A 24,985-nucleotide genomic window follows, 5' to 3' on the forward strand; every position below is an offset into this window, starting at 1 on the left:
GATGTCTCCGGCCCAGAGCAGCCCCCCAGGAGAGGCTGTGAACGCCCATCCCCGTGGCCGGGAGGCTGCCCGCTAGAGGCAGGGGCTGCACACGGGGGAACCACGCGGCGGCAGCGCCTCTGGCCCCTGCAGCGGCTCCCCGCCCCCGCACCGTGTCCCCACGTGGGGGCCCCCCAGCCGCCACTCACCGTCCCGCTCGGCTCTCTCGCCCCGCGGGCTCGCCGCTGTAGCTGCCCGAGCCGCGCCTGACACGCCGCGAGCGGAGGCCGCCGGCCGGGACCGAGGCGCTGGGGGCCGAGCGGCAGAGCCGGAGCCGGGCAGGGGGCGGCCCCGGGCTCCCCCCCGCCCCCGCCCGGGGCTGAGGCGGCCGCGCTGAGCTCAGGCTCCTGCGCGGGCGGGAGGGCGAAGGGGCCTTCGCGGGAGGACCCGGCGGCGCCAGCAACATGGCAGCGTCCAGCCGGGCCCAGGTGCTGCGGCTGTACCGGGCCCTGCTGCGGGAGAGCCAGCGCTTCACCGCCTACGGCTACAGGTGGGGCCCGGCCGCGGGGGACGGGGGGACACGGTCCCGGGAACCTGCTGGGGGGTGGCGGAGGCTGGGGTCCCTCCAGGTCCCCGCGCTTTGGAGGGCCCAGGCCAGGTTCTGTCTCTCCCCCCCCCCCATCTGTGTGGGGGGCACAGCTCAGGTTCCAGGCCCCCCGGGGTGGGGGGGGCTACAGGCCAGTTCCCGCCCCCCCCGCCTCCATCTGGGGTGTTTTATTGGGGTGGTACAGGCCGGCTCTCGTCCTCGGGCCTCCTGCACTAGGGTGCGACAAACCAGTTACTCCTCTAGGTCCGCTTAATTTTACTGGGTGTGGGGAGCGCAGCCGGGTTCGAACTCAACCCCTCTTCCTCCAGGGGGAGCGTCAGCCTTGCATTGGGTGGGGCCAGGGTCTCTCACGCACATCTGAGCCCCCTGTATTCCTCAGAGGAAGGGCACACAGATTCGGTTCCATTTTTTGTGCCCCAAGTGCTGGACATGTGGCCATCTCTCCCCCCCGCCCCCATTGTATGGGGTTTATGGGAAGGCTTCACAGCAGGTCCCTCAGACCCTGGCATTCCACCAAGAGGGCATGTCTAGATTACTAGGGTATAGCTGGCTAGCTGTATGCCCGATATTGCTTATAGTTATCCAGTTCACTTACTAAATACATAGGGCTGCTCCTCAGTAGTACTGATGATAAGACTATATAGCAATGATGATATGAAGCTAATTGGAGTTGTTGCTTTATTTTAGATAAGACTTCCAATTCTGGTCCTTCTTACTTTCATGTATCACCCTTATGTTAACCATTTTAAAGCGTCAAAATTATGATAAGATGTGCACTTATACTGGATTCTTGGAAGTTTTCACGGAGAGATGAAATCTTTCCCTTTCTTCAGTGAAATGTCTTGATTTTGATTAGTCTGTCTCTACTGCAAAATGGATAATATTGTCTAAATACAATTTTTACTATATTTATGAATTTGAAAACACTAAAAGTAATGGCAATTTCTCACAATATGCAAACAGCAGCACTTGCCTGCAGACCATCTGGGCGCAAGAAAACAGTTCTACCTGTTTTGGGGTTTTTTTTTTGTTTTTTTTATAAGACACCCATCAATGAAGTATATGAGCTCGTGATGAGAATGAATATGTTGGTAGTCTCTTCTGTTCTAAGATAAACAGTTCTACAGCATCTTTAGGGCTCACATAATGTGGTGTTGTGGTATCTTAGCACAAACTTCATAAGGAATTACATTTATTCTGAAGGGCAAAATGCTAAAAGTTAAACTCACTGTTGCATGGATGTAGTGGGAGGATTTTTTAAGAACATATACTGTTGCTTATGAGTCTATGCATTGAGTATGAATCATCTGCTACTGTCTCCCTATTTTACAGTCTTAAATTTTTTTCCAAAATATTTACATTTAGAGTCAGACACGGAGTCAAAGATTTTTGTATTACTTCTGTCTTGCCTATTTATGAATGGCAATGTAAATGTTTACATAAACATATTCTGTACTTGGTCTCCCAAAACCACAGTTCCTTCTTCCAATCCAACAGTTATTTTTCTGCCATCACTGTGAAGGGTAATGTTAGTTTCAGCGTTACTGAGCTCACTACTGATAGGCTTTAGAATAATAATGCACAAGATCATCTCCAGAGTCTGTCAATAAAAATTATGGAGCACTCTGAAGCCCAGATGTGTGGACCATGTTTTAATTGCAGGAGAGAATTTAGTAAATAGTAAGTAATTTTGTGTCTGCTAGTCTGCTCTATTACACATGCATGTGGTTTAAAGAATAAAGTGTGATTTAAGATGGTAGGAAAAGAATCAGAAGATGGAAGGTGATGTTGAGGTGTCTAATAGCAATACACTTGGTAGGAAGCATCTGTGTGTTTTTATTTGGTAAATAACTTCTCTTTGTTGCATAGGTGTGTTTTCTTGTGTTTTAAGTAAAAAAATAAACATCAGTATTACAAAGGTCTCAGCAAATGCAACAAGTGTAAAATATAGTTTTTTATTTTAGTTCAAATTTGGATAAATTCAAGATCTGGAGAATCAGGGATTACCTGTAGAAGAACAGGAAAACACTGAAGAACTAAAAATGTCTCAATTAACATAAAGATCTTATGAAAGGAAAACATTGTGCTTCCTTCTCTCCCCCCTAAAAGTCTGGTCCTTTATAGAAGTTGCCAGATGGGCCAAGAATGAAGGATTGAGGGTTAAATTGCTGCACTCTGAGACCATTTGCAGGCATAAGACCAGAGTAAAAAGATAGTAGTCCAAAGAAGCTGTTTACAGATTGTTGGTGCCCTGCATCCCAAAGTTCAGAAGGATCAGAGGGAAATGAAAGAGGAACTTGTTCATAGTTTATTACATTAAACTTGAGGTGGGTGTCCATTTACTTTGTAAACATTTACAGAAATTATCAGCTGATATCATTATTTATTATTTTTATATTGCAAATTATGTACTGGGCTCCCTACAGATTTACATATTTTAAAAATTAATCTTGCTGAGGAGCTTTCTTATGCATGCCAAAAATAAAACAAAAGATCACAGCTTTCCTGCCCAGTGTAGATAGGGGAAATGAGGGAAGGAAGTAGTCTTTGGTAGGGAATTTGAGAGTAGATAAAGATTTACCCCCAAATTGTGAAAAGCAAATAATAAACAGCCTTCCACATGCACTTACTCAAGGAGGCTATCAGATTCTGCCAGCTAAGACATAGAATTGGGTGGTGTTAATAAATTGATGATATAGATTATATTTAAAAAAAAATCTTCTGTTCCCTCTCAAATAACTAATAATCTTGCTTTTTTTTTCATGCTATAGAAAAATGTTTGTATCAAACAAAATTGTTATTGTAGCATGCTGTTTGAATTTGTTTAAATCAATAATCTACCTCTGGTTGAATGTTCTAAAATTTATGATTCTGCTCCAAGCAAATTGCCAGTTGTTTTGGTTCCTTTTGTGTTTTGGTTTTTTCAAACATTAGTAAGTTGTCACATTTTGCATCTATTTTAATATCTCCACCTCCCCATTCCTCCTCCTTTCTTTGCGCTTCCAGCCTATCCTCCTGGTGTTTGTGTTATCCCTTTGCTCCTATCTGTAGCATCAGTGTCTGACATGTTTGCATGTTTTATCAATTACTTTTTACTTTCTCCCCTCTTGGCTAGATACAAGTGCTACATACCTTGGTTTTATTCTGTTTTGTAACATAGTTTTATATAAACCGATAATGCAAAAACAGAATGCCACAAGCTATCTCTTGATCCATTGTTTATATGTAGCAAATCTTTCTGACCCTACATGAATAATGGGAATAAATTAAGTATCTAGAAGCAGTCAATTATATCTCCTCTTGGTGAACACTTGGTATATCATTCAAGGTAAACTGGAAAACTGGGACTTACATTAAACAAGGGTGTGAGAGGAAAGAAAAAATCATTCTCCCTCTGGTGAAAATCTTGGTTTTCTCCATTCTGTGGATCAGCCTTGTCAATCAGTTTACCAGAATTTGATCTGCTAATCTTTGACTTTTTTATTTTTTAAAAAGGATGATTTTATTACATCAAGAGATTAAATTGAGACTGTGTTTCTGGACTTCCTCTGATCTGGGTATTCTCTAGGTTTCTGATACATGGGGGGTTAGTGAAGTCAAGATCTCCAGGTTCTACTCCTGGTTCTTCCACTGATTCCAGTTTGGGCAAATTACTTAATTGTTTGTGCCTCAATTTACCCATTTCTAAAGGTAATATATTCACCTACTTCACCAGGATGTTGCGAGACTTGTATTTGGAAAGTAGAAGTTGTCATTCAGCTTTCTCTTGTGTAAGTTTTGATTGGCTAGTGCCAGATCTCCTGTGAATAAGGCTAATGTTCTTGAGTCCATCATGGAATGTTGCTTGTATCTAATATATCACTGGGTTTCAATGATGACATCAATTCTATGTTGAAACAGCTGGTACGAGCACAGTATGTCAATGATCCATCAACCTGTGCAGAAAAAAGTGCTGAGAAATTAGTGATATTTTTATCCTGCTTTCAGTCCAGTAGCCAACAATGGACACTAATTTATTTGAGCACTTGATCATTTCTAGTGCCCCAAAGGCCTAATGCAAATTCTGGTGGTGTATAGAGCTGTTCATGTGCCTGTTCTCTTCTTTGGATTTAAGCTGAAAGACTTGGATATTTGGGTCATCTCTAATTTGTGTGTATCAGTGCACAAGCTCATGAATCTAATGAAACAGGACCGTATTTCTTTTCATGCGTCAACAAAACTGTAAGCCGTAATAAGGACTACAATATATTTATTTCTGGTTATATATAGAGCACTACCAAATTCACAGTCCATTTTGGTCAATTTCACAGTCATAGGATTTTAAAAATTTATAAATTTCATGATTTCAGCTATTTAAATCTGAAATTTCATGGTGGTGCAATTGTAGGGGTCCTGACCCATAAAGGAGTTGGGGTGTATGACTGGGGTCTGAGTGGGGTCCAGCTGAGATCACGCAATTAGAGCGAACTGCAAAGAATGGGGTGGATAATCGTAGAAATCATAGAACTGGAAGGGATCTCGAGAAGTCATCTAGTCCTGTCCTCTGCACTCAAGGCAGGACTAAGTATTATCTAGGCCATCCCTGACAGGTGTATGTCCAACCTGCTCTTAAAAATCCCCAATGATGGAGATTCCACAACCTCCCTAGGCAATTTATTCCAGTGCTTAACCACTCTGACAGTTAGGAAGTTTTTCCTAATGTCCAACCTAAACGGCCCTTGCTGCAATTGAAGCCCATTGCTGCTTGTCCTATCCTCAGAGGTTAAGAACAACAATTTTTCTCCCTCCTTGTAACAACCTTTTATATACTTGAAAACTGTTATCATGTCCCCTCTGAGTCTTCTTCTCCAGACTAAGCAAACCCGATTTTTTCAATCTTCCCTCATAGGTCATGTTTTCTAGACCTTTAATCATTTTTGTTGCTCTTCTCTGGACTTTCTCCAATTTGTTCACATCTTTCCTGAAATGTGGCTCCCAGAACTGGACACAATACTCCAGTTGAGGCCAAATCAGCACGGACTAGAGCGGAAGAATTACTTCTCGTGTCTTGCTTACAATACTCCTGCTAATACATCCCAGAGTGATGTTTGGTTTTTTTGCAACGGCATTACACTGTTGACTCATCTTTAGCTTGTGATCCACTATGACCCCCAGATCCTTTACCGCAGCACTCCTTCCTAGGCAGTCATTTCCCATTTTATATGTGTGCAACTGATTGTTCCTTCCTAAATGGTGTACTTTGCATTTGTCCTTATTGAATTTCATCCTATTTACTTCAGACCATTTCTCCAGTTTGTCCAGATCATTTTGAATTTTAATCCTATCCTCCAAAGCACATGCAACCCCTCCCAGCTTGGTATCGTCCACAAACTTTATAAGTGTACTCTCTCTGCCATTATCTAAATCATTGATGAAGATATTGAAGAGAACCGGACCAAGAACCGATCCCTGCAGGACCCCATTTGTTATGCCCTTCCAGCATGACTGTGAACCACTGATAACTTCTCTCTGGGAACGGTTTTCCAACCAGTTATGCACCCACCTTATAGTAGCTCCATTTAGGTTGTATTTCCCTAGTTTCTTTATGAGACAATCATTGGAGACAGTATCAAAAGCCTTACTAAAGTCAAGATATACCACATCTGCTGCTTCCCCACTATCCACAAGGCTTGTTACTCTGTCAAAGAAAGCTATCAGGTTGGTTTGACACAATTTGTTCTTGACAAATCCATGCTAACTTATTTATCACCTTTTTATCTTCTAGGTGTTTGCAAATTGTTTGCTTAATTATTTGCTCCATTATCTTTCGGAGTACAGAAGTTAAACTCACTGGTCTGTAATTTCCCAGGTTGTCCTTACTTCCCTTTTTATAGATAGGCACTATATTTGCCCTTTTCCAATCTTCTGGAATGTCTCTCGTCTTCCATGACTTTTCAAATATAATTGCTAATAGCTCAGATGTCTCCTCAGTCAGCTCCTTGAGTAGTCTAGGATGCATTTCATCAGGCCCTCGTGATTTGAAGATATCTAACTTGTCTAAGTAATTTTTGTTCTTTCCCTATTTTAGTCTCTGATCCTACCTCATTTTCACTGGCATTCATTATGTTAGACATCCAATTGCCACCAACTTTCTTGGTGTAAACTGAAACAAGGAAGTCATTAAGCACCTCTGCCATTTCTGTTATTGTCTTTCTCCCCTCATTGAGTAACGGGCGTACTCTGTCCTAGGTCTTCCTCTTGCTTCCCCAAAGCTGATGGATATTTTAAATACTTAGATTTACCAAGACAGCATAAAACAGCTTCTTTATTAGCTCACTGGTTGCCCAAAAGCACAGTTCCCTTGAAGTAACCCAGCCTCAGGCCTCCATCCAAGTACCCAAGTCAAATATGATGAAGATTTCTGAAAATCTTATTTCATCATATAAAAGAAAAGGTTCTACCAATCCCAAAGGATCAGACACATTACCTCCCAGGTTAATGAATCTTCCAGATCTTATCCAAATACACGTATACAGCCAATTCTTATTAACTAAACTAACATTTATTAAAAAACGAGAGAGAGAGAGTATGGTTAAAAGATCAGTATACATACAGACGTGAGTTCAATTCTTGAGGTTCAGATTCATAGCAGTGATGGTGAGCTTTGTAGCTGCAAACAGTTCTTTCAGAAATAGTCCATAGGTTATAGTACAATGTTTATATTTCAGGGTGGTCCAGTCAGAACTGGAATCTCAGTCCTTCTGTCTTAGGCTTCCCCTGCATGAAACCTCAGGCAGATCTGAGATAAAAAGGATCAGGCCCCAAGGATCTTTTATACAATTTCAGGTCTTCCTTGACCAGTTGGAATCTCTTGGGGAATAATAGGTAATCAGGGCATCTTTGAAATGGGTCCATCACCGGTACTTAGCTATACGAATTAACATAAGACAATTGCCTTATTCTCCACCATTCACTGATGATTTGCTATACTTTTCAAAGAGAGATGAATATAGAGCAGGGTGGATTTGATTTAAATCACTAGTCAGGAAGACTCGATTTAATCATGGATTTCTACATAAAATGCATTCTTGTTGGTTGTTATAACCTTAATACATATTCTTCACAACTCCGAGATAGATGAGACCCAAACTGGGTCTCTTTTACGGCCTGCTGCCATTATAGGTTTTCCCTTCTAGTGAGGCAATGGTATGGTAGATCTCAAATCAATGAAGGCTACACTCAGGAAGACCTCAAGACTTCTGGAATATGCTGCTCAAACAGTTTCACTTTTGTTTCTAATGCCTGTGCCTCCCTTCTCGCATTTATCGCCAGACTTCTTCTCCTTGTCCAGATCTGTTCTGCTCTCAATAATCTTCTATTCATTGAACTTTTTGAAACTTTGCACTTTTAGATAGAGGTAAGGGACTGACTCTGTGTACTCAGATTTGCAGAGGGATAATAGGATTGAGGTCTGTTATTTCTCACCCCTATATATTTATTTATTTAAACACATTTTTGCTGTTAACATGCATGTTATCTCTGGAGACACAAACCCACAATTTTGAGAACTGCAAAACTAAGCATCTCTGATGGTATCTTCTAGACTTAGCACTGAGTCCCATTGGGTAGATAGAAAGATTAACCTAAATAATCTATACAGAAGCCCCTGGAACCCCGTAAGATTGAGTCCCTAATCCATGAACTATTGGAACTCATTTACAAAACTTTTCTTGAACATTACATGAATATATTCTCATACTATAGAATTAGAATTTATAATCCCTATTCCATGATGAGATATCTTTTAAGATATAGTTTTAATTAAGATACATTATCTTTAGATAAGGTTTTTTCCTCAAAAAGCATTTTATCAAAGAAAATCCTATTTAAATAAAAAAAATCTTTTTTTGATTGGTTTTTTTTAAATCATTGATTTGTATCCACCCTGATAGAGAGATCCTGTGTTTACAGTTCATTTATATGCTAGGATATTCTTTTGATCTCTGAATTATCAGAATACAGCATAGACAGGGACTGTTGATTACATTGTTGACCATTACCCATATATATGCAAATATACAAAAACACAAACATTATCTCCCCACATGTCTTTAGGGGTTGAATTTAAGTAATTTATTTTGCAGAATGTTTAACCCTTTCTGGCCATGTGTCACGGGGGTCGCAATATAATTGTGGGAGGGGTGCGGTATTGCTACCCTTACTTCTGTGCTGCAGCTGGCAGTGGTGCTGCCTTCAGAGCTGGGCAGCTGGAAAGTGGCAGTTGCTGGTCGGGAGCCCATCTCTGAAGGCAGAGCTGCTGCCAGCAACAGTGTATAAGTAAGGATGGTATGGTATTGCCACCCTTACTTCTGCGCTTCTACCTGCGGAGTTGGGCCCTCAGTCAGCAGCTGCCACTGTCCAGCCACCCAGCGCTGAAGGCAGCAGTGCAGAAGTAAGGGTGGCATGATATGGTATTGCCACTCTTACGTCTGTGCTGCTGTTGGTGGGGCACTGCCTTCAGAGCTAGGTGGCAATACCGTGACCCCCTTAAAATAACCCTGTGACCCCCCTGCAACTCCCTTTGGGTCAGGAGAAACAATGGTCTCCTCCATGAAATCTGTATGGTATAGGGTAAAAGCATTCAAAAGACCAGATTTCACAGGGGGAGACCAGATTTCACGGTCCGTGATGCGTTTTTCATGGCCGTGGATTTGGTAGGGCCCTAGTTATATAGATGTTTGCAGTGTTGTTGTTGTTGCATTGGTCCCAGAATATTAGAGACACAAGGTGGATAAGGTAATCTTTTATTGCACCAACTTCTGTTGGTGAAAGAGACAGGCTTTTAAGCTACACAGAGCTGAAGAAGATTGTTTTCTAGTCCTGGACCTCCTCACTCCCCACATATCAATTCAACTCTAATAATTACTTTCCTAACAACTTGGCAATAAATTTCTGTCATAAAAGTTTAACATATTCCCCTGGATAAACTTCAAACTATTGACTATGGATTTCAGTGAAAAAAAAAAGAGAGACAACAAAAGATCTAAGCGTGAATCACCTAAGCAGCTGAAGAGGGAGACTGAATGCCACAGCAGAATCTAGACCAGGATATCACAGCACTGAATGAATCCAGTTGGTCTGTGAGGAATTCTATCTCAAAAGAAATTTGTGGCCTCTCTAAAGATGTATGTGACACAGAATCCTGAATAGCTCACTTAGAAAATGAGCTACCAAAGACTGCAATTGAAATCAGGGAAATTAAAGAAGAAACTGCTTCCTTAATTCTTAGGCCTGGTCTACACTGGGGGGAGGGGGGATTGACGTAAGATACGCAACTGAAGTCAATGTATCTTATTTCGACTTACATCCCATCCTCACAGCGTGGGATCGACGGCCGCGGCTCCCCCGTCGACTCCGCTTCCGCGCCTCGCCCTGGTGGAGTTCTGGAGTTGACGGGGAGCGCATTCAGGGATAAATTTATCGAATCTAGACTAGACGCGATAAATCGATCTCCGATAGATCTATCGCTACCCACGATCGGTGGGTAGTGTGGACTTAACCTTAGACTACACCAACTGGAAGAAAAACAGGATGACCTAGAAAACAGATCCTGAAGAAACAACTTTTGCCTCTTGGGTATTGTTGAGGGTCTAGAGGGGAAAGAGATTATCAGCTTTCTTCAGAAACTGCTCTCTGACGTACTTAAATTAGACCCCCAGCTACCCCCATTAGATATTGAAAGGGCTCATTGAATGCCTGGTACTAGAAAGCAGGAGTCTGTCAAGCCCAGACCTATCTTCAAGCTGCTGAATTTTAATAATAAAGTAATGTTAATGAATGCTGCCAGAAAAGCTGAAACCCTGACCTACAAAGTCCACAAAAAAATTTTTCTGACTTCTCAGCTGAGCTTAACAAAAAGAAGGCTGCATTCAGTGGCATAAAGCAAATCCTAAGGGGGCCAATGTCAGATACAGCATCAAGTACCCCTCCACTTTCACTATGAATTTAGCAGGCGCCACAAGATTTTGCAAAACCCCCTCTGAAGCTTGGCAGACATTTCAAAGACAGATCAGATTTGACCAAAAATAGCAGTATGTTGTATTTTTTCATCATGAAAAGCATACCTCAACAAGTTTAAAAATCATTTTTTTCTATTCATCCTTGTAGATATGGTATTATATAATCTTCCCAGCTCCTAGCAGATAACCAGATAGATTGAACTCTTCTGTTGTTCTCCTTTGGAACTGAGCAATACAATAACAACAATAACTGTTATAGTACTGCAGTGCATAGAGTAACAGTTTAAAACCAAGCTGGGGTTTATATCACTATCTACTGACTGAAGTATTAGCTGCACTAACCATCACAACTTGCATAGACCGTCTCTTCACTAGCTCCATCTCTGATAGATTTTGTTTTGGTGACTATAGGTCGTATGGAACAGTCAACATTCCTGATTTGTAGACTGTAACCTAAACCTTAAATTGCACTAGTTTTTATTCAATTTGTGCAGGGCATTTGAAATACTATGAATACGATTTTTATATTGTATTTTTCATATTAAGATTTTTTACTAATTTATATTTGATTTAACAAATCAATTGTAAACTTACATGTGATGAGTGTATGTATTTGCATATACATATTGGCTAATATACATAAAATCTTCTGCACGTAGGAATACATTATACATCTTCTAGAATACCTAATGGTATTTACAGGGTAATATTTTACTTAAAATATATTTGTATTTAGAGATGTTTAGACTATTATTCGATAATATAGGAAGAGGAGGAGCAAATGGAACTGAAGCCATCAAGGATCTGAACATGCCCACACTGGCTTATTTTAAGTCTGTTAATTTTTGTGTGTGTTCTGTTGCAAATGTCTTTGGAAGACATATGAAATTTAGTTATAGATCTTTTTGTATACCTGACACTCATAGATGCTCAATTAAAGGCATAAAATCATTCAAAACTAACCAGCATCTAATATTTATAAATACAGACCATATCCTAGAGATGTGGTTTTAAATATCAATGAGGAAATATGTATCTTAAGGTTATATATCTTAATATATCTTTTTAAAATTGTGCATGAATGTTCTTAGTGTGTGCTCCTGGAATGTGAGGGGACTTAATCAATCTTCCAAAAGAATTAAAATCCTGAGACATCTCAGATAAAAAAAAGTGCCAGGAAGATACGTTCGTCTTGAAGGCTGTTTCAGCTCAAGAGTTAATTCTAGAAAGCATGTATAATCAAAGTGGAGGTAATTCTGAATATTTCAAAGACATTGCATACATTCTTTCTAATAAAAAAAAGGCATTCCTCTAATATTGGGAGGTGATTGGATTTATCCAGATGTCTAGCAAGCACAGTATTCGAATTACATGATACCAAGTTCTCAAAACACAACAGGCCAACCCTCATGATTAATGAACAAACTTCATTTAAAAAGAGATACGGCAATCGAGACACACTAAAGAGCATGACTATTCATCTTACTCCAGAACTGACTTTTTGTGTGTGTCTTCAAAACTGATTCCAGCATACCCAGAAGCAGCTTCTGATGAGATATTAATTTCATGTCATGCACCAATTGTGCTTAACATAGATGCAGGTTACACATCATTGAAGTCTTCCAGGTGGAAGCTGAACACTCTGCTATTAAAAGATGCAAAGTTTTGTGCCACAGTTGATTCAGTCATCTCTAACTTCATACAAGAAAATAAGCACTGAAATACCTCAGATACCATCTTTTGGGAAGCTATGAAAGTTACTGAAAAGGGTGAATGTAGAAAATATGCCTTCCTAAAAAGAAAGACTCAAGTTACTAGAATCTCTGGATAAGGAAATAGATGAGTTGCAGAGAACACATAAGACTGACCCAAATAATGAAAACCTCCTACATTCTCTAATCAACACAAAATATAAATATAATGAATGCTTATCCAGCCAAGTCGAATGTACACTCAACAGGATCAATCAAAGATATTATGAATGGGAGATAAAGCAGGTAAATTACTTGCCAGAAGACTTAACATGGAACTAGCCAACAACAATATTGAAGAATCCATTCTCATCAATCCCATCGTTATTGAATGCAGCTGATGTTTTTGGAAAGATCTCTGGGTTTTGTATTAACTGGGATAAATCACAAGCAATGAATATATTCAAAAGACCAGATCTTTCTTAGTTTCAGAATTTTCCTGTTCAAATATGCAAGGAAATAACTTACTTGGGTATTAAAATTTGTTCTAATCTTCTTGAAATTGTTTTGATAAATATGGACTATATCTTTTATTGGACCAACTTCTTACCAGCAAAAGTGCCTCTTGTCTTTCAAAGTCTCTCCCTTACTCTTTGCTTAAATAAATAGGCTTGTCGTGCAGTTTATATGGGATAAAAAACAACCTTGCTTGTCACAGAAGGCCCTTAAAAAATCGTGGGCAACTGGAGATATGGGGTTGCCCAATTTGAGTCTATATTATCTAGCATTCCAAATGCATCCTTTAGTAATGTGGTTCCCCTCCAGTAACTCTGTGTACACCGGCCTGGTTTGAGATGAGAGAAAAAAAAAAAAAGGTTAGATATGCCATTTGGTTCCCCCTCTTCTTTTATATACCTTAAGATGCTACCTACACCATTAAGGAAAAAATCCAATCTTTGCATCTACATGGGGCATATTGCAATGCATTAAGATGATTACAGCATCCTCTCTTACTAATTCTCTTATTGAATCACTATGGGATAACCCATGCCTCAGGATCAAAACCAGCCCTACACTTAAGATAATTTGGATAGAAAAAAGATTAACAAAAAAATAAATATATAATACAAGATGATAGACCGGACTCCAATTACATATGCAAAAAAATCAGCTACCACTGTGTGTCAGTTCCATCTTTCAGCAGCTATGCTCAAGGATTCATGCAAGGAGAGGGGGCAAATTGGTCTCACCTCTAAAAGAACTTGTTAAGAAATATTATAGATGGCTTAATGCTTTGCATTACCCTCTAAATCTCAGGCTCAGAGAAAAATGGGGAAAATTACTTCACCTTGCTATCACAACAGAAACCTTGGAGCATATCTGGCTTAGTGTGAAAGATTCTTCAAGTTCTTTATCCTTGCGATTCTTCCAGAACAAGATATTAAACAAGTATTGCTGGACTCCAGGACATTTGTTTAAGGCGAGATTAGCAACACACAGTGAATGTTGGAAATGCAAACAGCCCCATGCCAACCTTTCACACATTCTCTATACCTGTCAAAAAATGTGTGTGTTCTGGAATACCATACTTAGTGCTCTCTCAAAAGCTTGAAGTGTTGCTATTTTTCCTTCTCCATGCTTGGCTATTTTAGGGGTACTGGATGAGTTGGTATTACCAGTGAACATGAAGAATTGGATTGCAGTAACTATTTGAGTAGCCAAAGAGTTCTTTTGAGAAAATGGGAATCTGCAATTCTTTCTACACAGACCGTCTTAGTGAGTTCTGTACTGTTACCTTAATGGAAAAAATGACCATCTAATAGAAATGCTTGGAAGAAATATTAGTATGTCTGATCACACATGAAACTGTTGCATACTTCTGCAGTTTAGTATCCTGATACTCATAGATTATGTTCTCACTTATTTATCTATTTAGTCACTTTAACAATTGATGCCCTGCATGACCTCTGTGGCTGCAGATTTTTTGTTTGTTTGTTTGTTTTTCCAGGTTTTACAAATAATGAACATTGAATTTTGCCAGGTATATAGTGGTTCCATCTTGTGTATGTATTTGTATTTATATATGTTTCGGTTGTGTTATATGTTTGTATTTTAGCTAAAAACAAAAAAAGTGTGTATCCTTAAATTAAAAAAACAACACAACAGAAGTTGGTCCAATAAAATAAATTACCTCAGCTCCTTTGTCTCTCTGGTTATATAGATTCAGAAAGATCGCAGTAAGTGCTTTTAGAGTCTAGGCTGAGTTTAACTTGCTGCACTACAAAAATGCAACCTTTTTAACAAACTCGACTAGTAAAAAGAAATATGAAACAATTCCCCTTCCAGTTAGGACTTTGATAAACTCACTGACAGCTTTCAGAGTAGCAGCCGTGTTAGTCTGTATCCGCAAAAAAAACAGGAGTACTTGTGGCACCTTAAAGACTAACAAATTTATTTTAGCATGAGCTTTCGTGAGCTAAAGCTCACTTCTTCGGATGCATAGAATGGAACACACAGACAGGAGATATTTATACATACAGAGAACATGAAAAGGTGGAAGTATGCATACCAACAGGCAGAGTCTAATCAATTGAGATGAGCTATCGTTAGCAGGAGGAAAAAAAACTTTTTGAAGTGATAATTAAGATGGCCCATAGAAGGTGTGAGGAGAACTTAACATAGGGAAATAGATTCAATTGGTGTAATGACCCAACCATTCCCAGTCTTTGTTTAAACCACAGTTAATTGTATCTAGTTTGCATATTAATTCAAGTTCAGCAGTCTCTCTTTGGAGTCTGTTTTTGAAGTTTTTTTGTTGCAAAATTGCCACCTTCAAGTCTGTCACTGAGTGGTCAGAAAGGTTGAAGTGTTCTCCCACTGGTTTTTGAATGTTATGATTCCTGATGTCAGATTTGTGTCCATTTATTCTTTTGCGTAGAGACTGTCCGGTTTGGCCAATGTACATGGCAGAGGGGCATTGCTGGCACATGATGGCATATATCACGTTGGTAGATGTGCAGGTGTACGAGCCCCTGATGGTGTGTCTGATGTGATTAGGTCCTGTGATGGTGTCACTTGAATGGATATGTGGACAGAGCTGGCATCGGGCTTTATTGCAAGGATAGGTTCCTGGGTTAGTGTTTATGTTGTATGGTGTGCGGTTGCTGGTGAGTATTTGCTTCAGGTTGGGAGGCTGTCTATAAGCGAGGACTGGCCTGTCTCCCAAGATCTGTGAGAGTGAGGGATCATCTTTCCCTTTTAAAAATAGTATTCAAATTGCATTTCATCTTCCCTACCCCCCAAGCTGTAAGATTTGATCAGCTGAAGTGAAACATCTTGTTAGGCAGTGACAAACTGGAAACGCTGTTCACTTGTTCTTTTTCACCTTTTATCCCCAGTCTAGATTAACAACTGCACAAAGACTTTATCTGTGACACATCCGTGCTGGATGAGTAGTGCTATACATTTTGCTTGCTGGTTGTCCTAAATGGGATTGTGATTGACAAGATCTTCCCTGCTGTCAGCAGCATGTTACATGATACTGTACATTTAGAACAAAATGTGATCCATGGAGATGTTAAAAATTTATCTGAAACATGGCATTTTCAGGAATGTGTTGTATTGTGTCTTCAGGTAGTCTTATAAATGAGTTAAGGAAGCTAGAAAGTGGGAAGTTGTCAATTCTGCTCCTACAGCATTATTTTGACTTATCCACCCCAGAAATCTGGCTGTACCATGACAATGAAATATTGTGATTTGATACTTTTCCTGTTGTTTTGAACTATTTGCAGTGCAATAAAGATAGGTAATCAGATGAGGGATGTGTGGTATTTTTTGTTTGTTTTCTTTAGTTTCCTTCTCTACATATATTGTTGCCTCTTTCCAAGCAGTGGTAGATTTTGGGGCCCTCCGGGTCCTATTCCTGTTTGGCACAGAAATCATTGATGCAAACCTAGGTTTTTCTTAGTGTAATTCATTTAGTTACAAAATGTTCACGGCATATTTCCTTGAACAGAGGTGGTAACAAATTTTGCAGTCATTGCCCTTGTACAGAAACCCACTGCCCTGTCCTAAGAAGACGCTGCTTGTTAGAAAATCAGATTGATCCAACTGCTTAAACATGTTCTGTGTTGCTTTTCCTCCTCCAGCCCCTATGCTTTTCCAACAGAAAATGATTCCATCAATCTGTTTTATTCAGGACCCATTTTCTTGGACTTCAAGGCATCATTGAATGTCATTCTAATACCTTTTATCCTTTCCTTGTAAAATTAAATACACCTCTACCCCGATATAGCGCTGTCCTCGGGAGCCAAAAAATCTTACCGCGTTATAGGTGAAACTGCATTATATTGAACTTGCTTTGATCCACCAGAGTGCGCAGCTCTCCCCCGCCCCCTCCCCGGAGCACTGCTTTACCACGTTATATCTGAATGTGTGTTATATCGGGTCATGTTATATTGGGGTAGAGGTGTATGTTTCTCTTTAAAAACCAAATGAAAACATATTCACACTTCTGCTTTGGCAAGTTTACAGAATTTCACTGGGGCAGAGGGGAATCTAAAATATTTATGGTAGTAATTTGGAAAAACAAAATGGGATCCAAACTTTTGAAAAATAGAAATGGTTAGCTATAATTTGAAAACAATGAAGTGGGCTTTTCTCTTGGGACTGATAGTTGACTGTTATTTTAATAAAGCTCCCAAATTAAGGAAATCTGGTGTGTTTGTAATCTGAAATTCTATTTACCTTCTTTACATAGCACAATGGAACAGACATTTTTCTTTTTTGTAAAATTTAATTACAGGTAGAGTTTGAGAACTAATGAGGGCAATAGAAAATCACAGCTTTTGGCACAGATTAGTGTCAATAGCGATATCTATATAATTTCTAATAGATGAGATGTACTTTGTAATGTAGTAATAGCTCTGCAACATTGAAAGATCAACTCCACTCCCCTTCCTCACCCTGCGTTCTTCTGTGGCATGTGGTTAGTTTTCATTTTCTCACTTTCAGAGCCTGAAGCTCCCCTTCTATATTCTGCTGCACTCAGAAAAATGATTGAACTGATTTATTTATTAAGCAGTGGGTATATCCTGATTCCAGGGATCTTCCTTAGATGATGAGACAGCTCATAATTCTCTGAAGAAGAAAAAAATTTGTCTATGGAGTCCAACCTGCTCAGTTAGCATGTTTAGAGCCGTTAGAAAAGTAGGCAAACAGTAACTTGTGCCAGCATGCAAGTTGGCAGATGGCACCAGGATTGGCCAACTGTGGTCCTTTGCTCATTGGTTAGATCCAGTCCTATCCCTTTGAACTCTGGCTACAAGAGAAGTACAACTCTGGTTAGTTGTCTCCACCCATAGAAGCTGAGATGAGAAAAATGGAATTTATTTTCTTGGTGTTCTTATGGGTATGTGAATATTTGGGCCGCCACTGATTTGGCTTGCACACAGGATGCCAGCCACACTTTCTGCATTCTGTTTCAGGTCCCATGATCTTCCCCACTCCCCGCTGCCCCAACCTCAGCTGAGGGGAAGGATGCTTTCTTGAGGCATTATATGAAGTTTAAGGGTATTTCACTTGCTTCCCTTAATATCAAAGCTTCGTGACAAGATCAGAATGAGGAAGCCACAAATCATTCTGGAGGTTCCCTTCTGGCTGAAGTATCCCCAGTTTTTGGATCTATGAAAACTTGGCTTTTTTTCTACTCTTATTTTTTTCCCCACTACATTTTATTGCTTTTCCCCCCTCCCTTTTAAAAAGATTTTATTAATTACTTTTTCAGAGCACAGTTTAGTGTTTAATATGATGTAATGAAGGGATTGTATATACACCTACTTTCTGAAAACTGGTTGTCTGCAATTAAAAAAAACTTAAAATAAGCCTTATGGAAACTTTAGATGGGCCATGTGCAATGAATTGGCTGTGTCCCAGAGTTGGCTAGCATACATGGGCTAAGAATATATTAGGTATTGAAGGAAAGTCAGATAATGCTGGTTACGAAGTGGTATGCAAGGCTGTTTCCTTTATCGTGTGTGGTGGGGTTTTTTTTTTTGGGCGGGGTGTGTCTCTTTCGTTTCATAACTGGCAGTGGATAACAGTGTTGTAGTCTACTAAATCAGAAGAGCCCAAATACAAAATAAAGTAGAATTTAAGTGCATGTGTAAAAAATACAGTATCCAGAGGTCAAGGAATTTTCTTCTGACCTTTCCAAATTATTGTTCTATGAAAACTGCTGGTTAAATAGGTGGACAAATCAGTGTGGAAGATGGGATGTATCACAGCTTTGTTAGTATGACTTCTTGTGAATTAGTGTCTGTTGAGTTACACTGATGTTGTGTCTTGAACTTAATGGAAAGATGATCTGTTTGATCTGTTTTTGTTTTAAGTTGACAGAAATTCAGAGTGGTTGTTTCCATGCACACAGGTACAGTGAAATGGCATTAAAATAATGCAATTTTGTAGATATTATATCAAGATAAGCCTGAGCTTCAAAATCTCTATATGGACATTGAGCACCCGAAAGTTTGAATATATTCAGATTCTGTTCTGATTGAATCCATTACAAAAATACGAATCATTTGCAAAATTCTGATCCTGATGTGGGTTTAGATTCTGAGTCCACCCACCCAGTTTTGGGGCTTTTCAGACCCATGATTTTGGTTCAGGCCCATTTCTAATTTATTAGCTCATACAGATGCATGATATCATTCCACAGCTGTTAAGATCATAGGTAGAGTATATGCTGTCTTAATAAGTATACCACTACCTCAATATAATGCCACCCAATATAACACGAATTCAAATATAACACGGTAAAGCAGTGCTCCGGCGGGGGGGGGCTGCGCACTCTGGTGGATCAAAGCAAGTTCAATATAACACGGTTTCACCTATAACGCGGTAAGCTTTTTTGGCTCCCAAGGACAGCATTATATCGAGGTAGAGGTGTATATACAGTCCAGAAGTACAGTATTCACTCGATTATATAGGTATAATTTTTCTGCCACATTTCAACTAATTTTATATAGTCATCACTATACAAAATCTGTCTTATTTTTAAAAGTGTTTTTTTTTTTCATTTAAGATTTGGGTTCATTGTTTATCTGCAAAAGACCTATGGCAGCAATATATGGAGAGGATGCTGTATATTCGTTGTTGCTTTTGTCTTTGATATCTGTAAAATAATGCTTGTACTCCTTCAGGGCTAACAAGTTCCTAAAGTTTTGATGTTAACTTTTAAAAAATTTATTTTACGGGGTATCTTCAATAATGTGACAGAAGGCGGAAGTGTCCCTCCCCCACCCTCTTATGCTGAAAGTTAATTTGTTTTCTGTCTGTCCCAGACAATGGGTTTTTAATTATTATTTTCAGGTCTTCATTGCTTTAGAAAACCTCATGGTCCTCCCTGCAGCTGTTCTGTCTATAGTAGTATGCATAACTAAATTACTTGAAGTGACTGCTAACTTAATATTGTTGAAGTTCATAGAATCTCATTTATTTTTGAGACTTCATTTGGTTTGAATTACCTGTGAAAGTAACCTGTTATGTCCCTCTAAGACTGAGCTTATCAGAGATGCCTTCTCTGTTTCAGGCATCCTTTTGCTCATATCCTCAAGTATTTGATTTCTCCAGTTAAAAGTGTCTTGCAGGGTACACAGTCTCTTTCTTTGATTGACAATATTCTTTGGCTTTATTTATTTATCTAATAAACATATCTTATACAACATAACACTCAAGTGAAATCACGGGAACTTATAAAGATCAGTCTACTGTTTGCATAGGTAGGGGAAATCACAATATAACTTGCTCAGAGCCTTGGTATTGCCTGCCCTCAGGCCCTAATTCAGCAGGGCACATAAGAACAGGCCTAAGTGCTGTGCTGAATTTGGTCCTAGGTTGAGAGGAAGGTACAAACATCTGTACATGCTCCAGAGGTGAAAGTAAGACGGTCTGGTCTGGTGTACTGACAAGAGCCAGTACGCCATGCTGGACCGCACCGGCTTCCACGGGGGGATTGAAAGGGCTCTGGGCTGCCCGCGGCTGCGGGCAGCCCAGAGCCCTTTCAATCCTGGCCGCGGCTCCGGCACCCGGGCTAGGGCCGAGATTTAAAGTGCTCAGAGCTCCCAGCGGCTGCGGGCAGCCCAAAGCCCTTTGAATCCCGGCCACGGCTCTGGCGGACGGGCTGGGGCCAGGATTTAAAGGCTCGGGGCTCCCCTCAGCAGCAGGAGCTCTGGGCCCTTTAAATCCCTGTCCCAGCCCTGCAAAGCTCGGGGTTCCCCCCGGCGGCCAGAGCCCCGGGCCCTTTAATTTGCCCCTGAGCCCCAGGGGGCTCCCAGCCACCTCTGCAGCTGGGAGCCCCTGGTTGATTTAAAGGCCCTGGGCCTTTAAATCTTGAGAGGCCACGCCCCCCTCAGGACTCTGGCTGTACCAGTAAGTCTTGTAAGTTACTTTCACCCCTGAGATGCTCTTTAGTTTATTAAAGTTTAAATTCCAAAATTTTGCTGCTGTCTCTTGTACCCATGAATCATTGAGGTTGATCCTTGCTTATCAACACACAGTGTGATGCACTTTCAATCTGTATTTTACTACTAAGCTATTAGTTCCTTCAGTATACTGCCCCAAGCTTTGTTCGATTATAAAGGCTTTTAAACTTGCCCCCCAGCATGATCAAGTATAGTAGTTAACAATACTAAGCTAACAGATGTTCAGAAATGGGAAAGTTTTTTTTCCAAAGCATTCTCCCTACATGACACTTGTATTTTTCTAACATCTCTTCTGAACTTTCTAGCTGAGACTCGGTTTTCAATTTGTGTAGCATCTATAAAAACAGCAGCCTTCATTTCTTTTCAAAAAATCTTTCTTGATCTCTTCTCCAATATTGGGCTGCTCAGTGTACATCTGGTAACATGAATTTTCTTCCTCTTTTCGAGACTCTAGTTGTTTGACTTGCTCTCTCAGTAATTGGTTTCTCTTAACCACATCTGCCATTATGAGTTTGAAGGTACTACCACACTTACTTATCCCCTGTATTTTTGTGCATTGGTATCTGGTAGCACCTGTCCAGTAGAATTGTCAAATTGTCTTCTGTCAGGACCATTTGCTTGTATAGCTAACTGGCAAAACCTTTCTACTGTAGACAAGGCCTTAATATACCCAGTGATTTTTACATGTTCTGTATCTGTTACATTAAAATGCTTTTCTGTAGACAGTGTTTGAAGAGCAATGCAAGAGTAGCAGAAGGTTCGGAAGCTGTCATTTATTGGCATGGATTAATCACTTTTGAGAGCAGCCGATCTACGTATCTTTTTTTTTTTTCTTTTCCTACTAGGATATAGTTTTGATCTGAATCCCTATCTAGATTTTTTTCAGAAGAATCCTTTCATAAATCAGCATGTCTTCTCGTGTAATCAGTATGGTTCATTTATCTAAGCTACCTTGGATTGCTTCCTTTCCAGAAAACATTTTAGGTCAATAAAGCTCAGATGAAGTGCTTAGGACATAGTACAAACCACAGTACTTCCTAGTGCATTTCAGCTTGAATTATGTTCTGGATGTCAGCAGGAAGCATCCTGAATTGGTCTTGAAACTAATATCTGAAAGTGACAGTTTCAGGAAATATCTTGCAACTCACTGTCTTATTTAGATATTATAATACTTTTCTAGGCCAAGTAATTACTAGTAATTTTATAATAATATAAAATACATAGGTAGGGCTGTAAGAAAGTCATGACTTCTTGCTTCAAAAGATGTGACCACAGGTTGCTAAAGTTGTGGTTTTGGTGCAGTCAGTTCTAGTAACACAGACATATTTCATTTATTGAGTTGCTTTTAAAATGGATTCTCAGTATCCAAGAACAAAAATGGAAAATACTAAAAAAAATGCCATAGACTATCAGAGCGTTTGTATAATTCAAAACAGTCCCTCCTTATCACAGTTTGGCAAGTAATCATTTGAAGTAAAACATTTTAGATACGTTGCATTGCTTGTGAAGAAATGCCGCAAAATATAAATGCATAATATACATGCAAAATGGGAGTTTTTCAAAAAGTTCAGTCACAAAATTGAAGGTGAATGATGTTGCAACCCTGTGTACGAGGTCAGAACACCTCTCGCTCAAATTTGCCCCCCCCCCCAATTCCTCTGAGGCGTGGTGGGGCCAAATTTGAGTGAGTGGCGTTTTGACCTGGCACACATGGCTTCAAAATGCCACTCAAATTTGCAACAACTATAAAAAGTTGCGGTTCCACAACAAAATCATGGCCCATGATTTTCTTACAGCCATATATATATGGTCTTGAAGGTGAAATGTTTAATGAGAAATTACAATTATTATTAATTCGTAGTATCTATATAAACTAGGTGCCTTACAGAGATTATAGACATATCTTACCTGCCCTGAAAAATTTACAATGGGAAAATTTTCACGAATTATTAATTTACAACAAAGATTAATATAAAAAAATTAGGCAAGATTTTTCAGTAATGGGATCAGATGTAGGCATCTAAATAAGTGTCCCAACTTTCAGAAGTATTGACCATGCAACTCCCATTGAAATAGAGATTTTAAAAAAAATCTTGGTTGTAATTCTTCTTATTAATAATGTTGATAATCTGTGGATACGAATTTGAATGGTTAGCCCTTTTAGTCCGGACGTTCAGGGCGAGGGAAGGAGAGAGAGGGGCTAATGTCAGGGTGTCCCCCTTTCGCTCTGCTCCTGCCCCCCGCTTATCCCTTCTTCATATAGAGCAGAGTGGGGACACAACAGAGAGAGCTTGCTGACCGCAGCTGCTGTCTCAACTTCCTGATCGACTTAAAAAGACAATGTACTTAGATTGGGGTCAGCGTACTTAAAGGGGCAATGAGCATCTCTCTTCCCCCCCCCCCAGGGTGTGTCTCTACCTGCCATGCTGTCTTCCCTCCCTCCATTCGTGCTGCCTTGTAGAGTGTGAGGCTACATTAACAACGTGTTAACCCTTGAGGGCTCAGCCGAATGCTAGTTCAGCATTTAGCAGCAAGGCATTCCCTGGGAAATATCCCACCTACTCCCACACTCTGACTTCACCACCTCAACCAAGCTTCACAATCATCATCGCTGTGTACAGTATTAAATTGTTTATTTAAAACATATACTGTGTGTGTGAAGATTTTTGTCTGGTAAAAAAAATTTCCCTGGACCCTATCCCCTTTATTTACATTAATTCTTATGGGGAAATTGGATTAGTTTACATCGTTTCGCTTAGAGTCGCATTATTCAGGAACATAACTACAACGTTAAGCGAGAAGTTACTGTAATGACCTTTTTGTGCTTCAGTTCTTCTGTCTGTAAAATACTTCCCTAACTTACATGGCTGGTGATAATTAGGGCTGTCAATTAATTGCAGTTAGCTCATACAATTAACTTAAAAAATTTAATTGCAATTTAAAAAATTAATCATAATTTTAATTGTACTGTTAAACAATAGAATACCAATTGAAATTTATCAAATATTTTTGGATGTTTTTCTTCTTTTTCAAATATTGATTTAAATTACAGAATACAAAGTGTACAGTGCTTACTTCATATTATTTTTATTTAAAATATTTACACTGTAAAACTGAAACAAAAGAAATAGTATTTTTCAATTCACCTCATATAAGTACTGTAATACAATCTCTTTATCGTGAAAGTATAACTTACAAATGTAGATTTTTTTGTTACATAACTGCATTCAAAAAGAGCAGTGTTTCTCAAACTGGGGTCGCTGCTTGTGTAGGGAAAGCCCCTGGGGGGCCAGGCCGGCTTGTTTACCTGCTCCGTCCGCAGGTCCAAGCGATCACAGCTCCCACTGGCCGCAGTTCACTGCTGCAGGCCAATGGGAGCCGCTGGAAGCGGCGGCCAGTATGTCCCTCGACCCGCGCTGCTTCCAGCAGCTCCCATTGGCCTGGAGCGGCGAACTGCAGCCAGTTGGAGCCATGATCGACCGCACCTGCGGATGCGGCAGGTAAACAGACTGGCCTGGCCCGCCAGGGGCTTTCCCTACACAAGCGGTGACTCCAGTTTGAGAAACACTGCTTTAGAGCCTACAAGTCCTACTTCTTGTTCAGCCAATCGCTAAGGTAAACAAGTTTGTTTACATTTACAAGAGATAATGCTGCCTGCTTCTTATTTTCAGTGTCACCTGAAAGTGAGAACAGGCGTTTGTATGGCACTTTTTTTTAGCTGGCATTGCAAGGTATTTATGTGCCAGACATGCTAAACATTCGTATGCCTCTTCATGCTTTGGCCACCATTCCAGAGGACATGCTTCCATGCTGATGACACTTGTTTAAAAAAAAATGCATTAATTAAATTTTGACTGAACTCTTTCGGGGAAGAATAGTATGTCTTCTGTTCTGTTTTACCTGCATTGTGCCATATATTTCATGTTATAGCAATCTCAGATGATGACCCTACACATGTTGTTCATTTTAAGAACACTTTCACTGCAGATTAGACAAAACACAAAGAAAGTACCAATGTGAGATTTCTAAAGATAGCTCCAGGATTCAACCCAAGGTTTAAGAATCCAGAATGCCTTCCAAAATCTGAGAGGGACGAGGTGTGGAGCATGCTTTCAGAAGTCTTAAAAAAGCAACACACTGATGCGGGAACCAGAGAACCTGAACCACCAAAAAAGAAAATCAACCTTCTGCTGGTGGCATCTGACTCAGATGATGAAAGTGAACATG

At 40.0% G+C, this 24,985-nt stretch overlaps 2 protein-coding genes across 12 annotated transcripts in view; one reads left to right on the top strand and one right to left on the bottom strand.

Annotated features, from left to right (window-relative positions):
- FARS2 (phenylalanyl-tRNA synthetase 2, mitochondrial) overlaps positions 1 to 342 on the bottom strand; it is a 344,334-nt gene extending 343,992 nt beyond the window's left edge. For 3 of the 7 annotated variants that reach the window (XM_045003780.1, XM_045003777.1, XM_045003779.1), the window contains exon 1: positions 189 to 334. The gene's annotated coding sequence lies outside the window, so the exon portion shown is untranslated. Of the gene's footprint in view, positions 1 to 188 lie in introns of all 7 variants that reach the window. The other 4 variants (XM_045003789.1, XM_045003788.1, XM_045003785.1 and 1 more) reach the window with 4 other exon arrangements.
- Positions 343 to 357: 15 nt separating this feature from the next.
- The window catches only part of LYRM4 (LYR motif containing 4), a 151,800-nt gene continuing 127,172 nt past the window's right edge, over positions 358 to 24,985 (top strand). For 3 of the 5 annotated variants that reach the window (XM_045003794.1, XR_006576695.1, XR_006576696.1), the window contains exon 1: positions 362 to 529. In XM_045003794.1, coding sequence (XP_044859729.1) covers positions 444 to 529 — 86 coding nt within the window. In that variant the 5' untranslated portion in view covers positions 362 to 443. Of the gene's footprint in view, positions 530 to 24,985 lie in introns of all 5 variants that reach the window. The other 2 variants (XM_045003798.1, XM_045003795.1) reach the window with 2 other exon arrangements.

The sequence above is a fragment of the Mauremys mutica genome, chromosome 2, assembly GCF_020497125.1.
Source record: "Mauremys mutica isolate MM-2020 ecotype Southern chromosome 2, ASM2049712v1, whole genome shotgun sequence".
Lineage (NCBI taxonomy): Eukaryota > Metazoa > Chordata > Testudines > Geoemydidae > Mauremys > Mauremys mutica.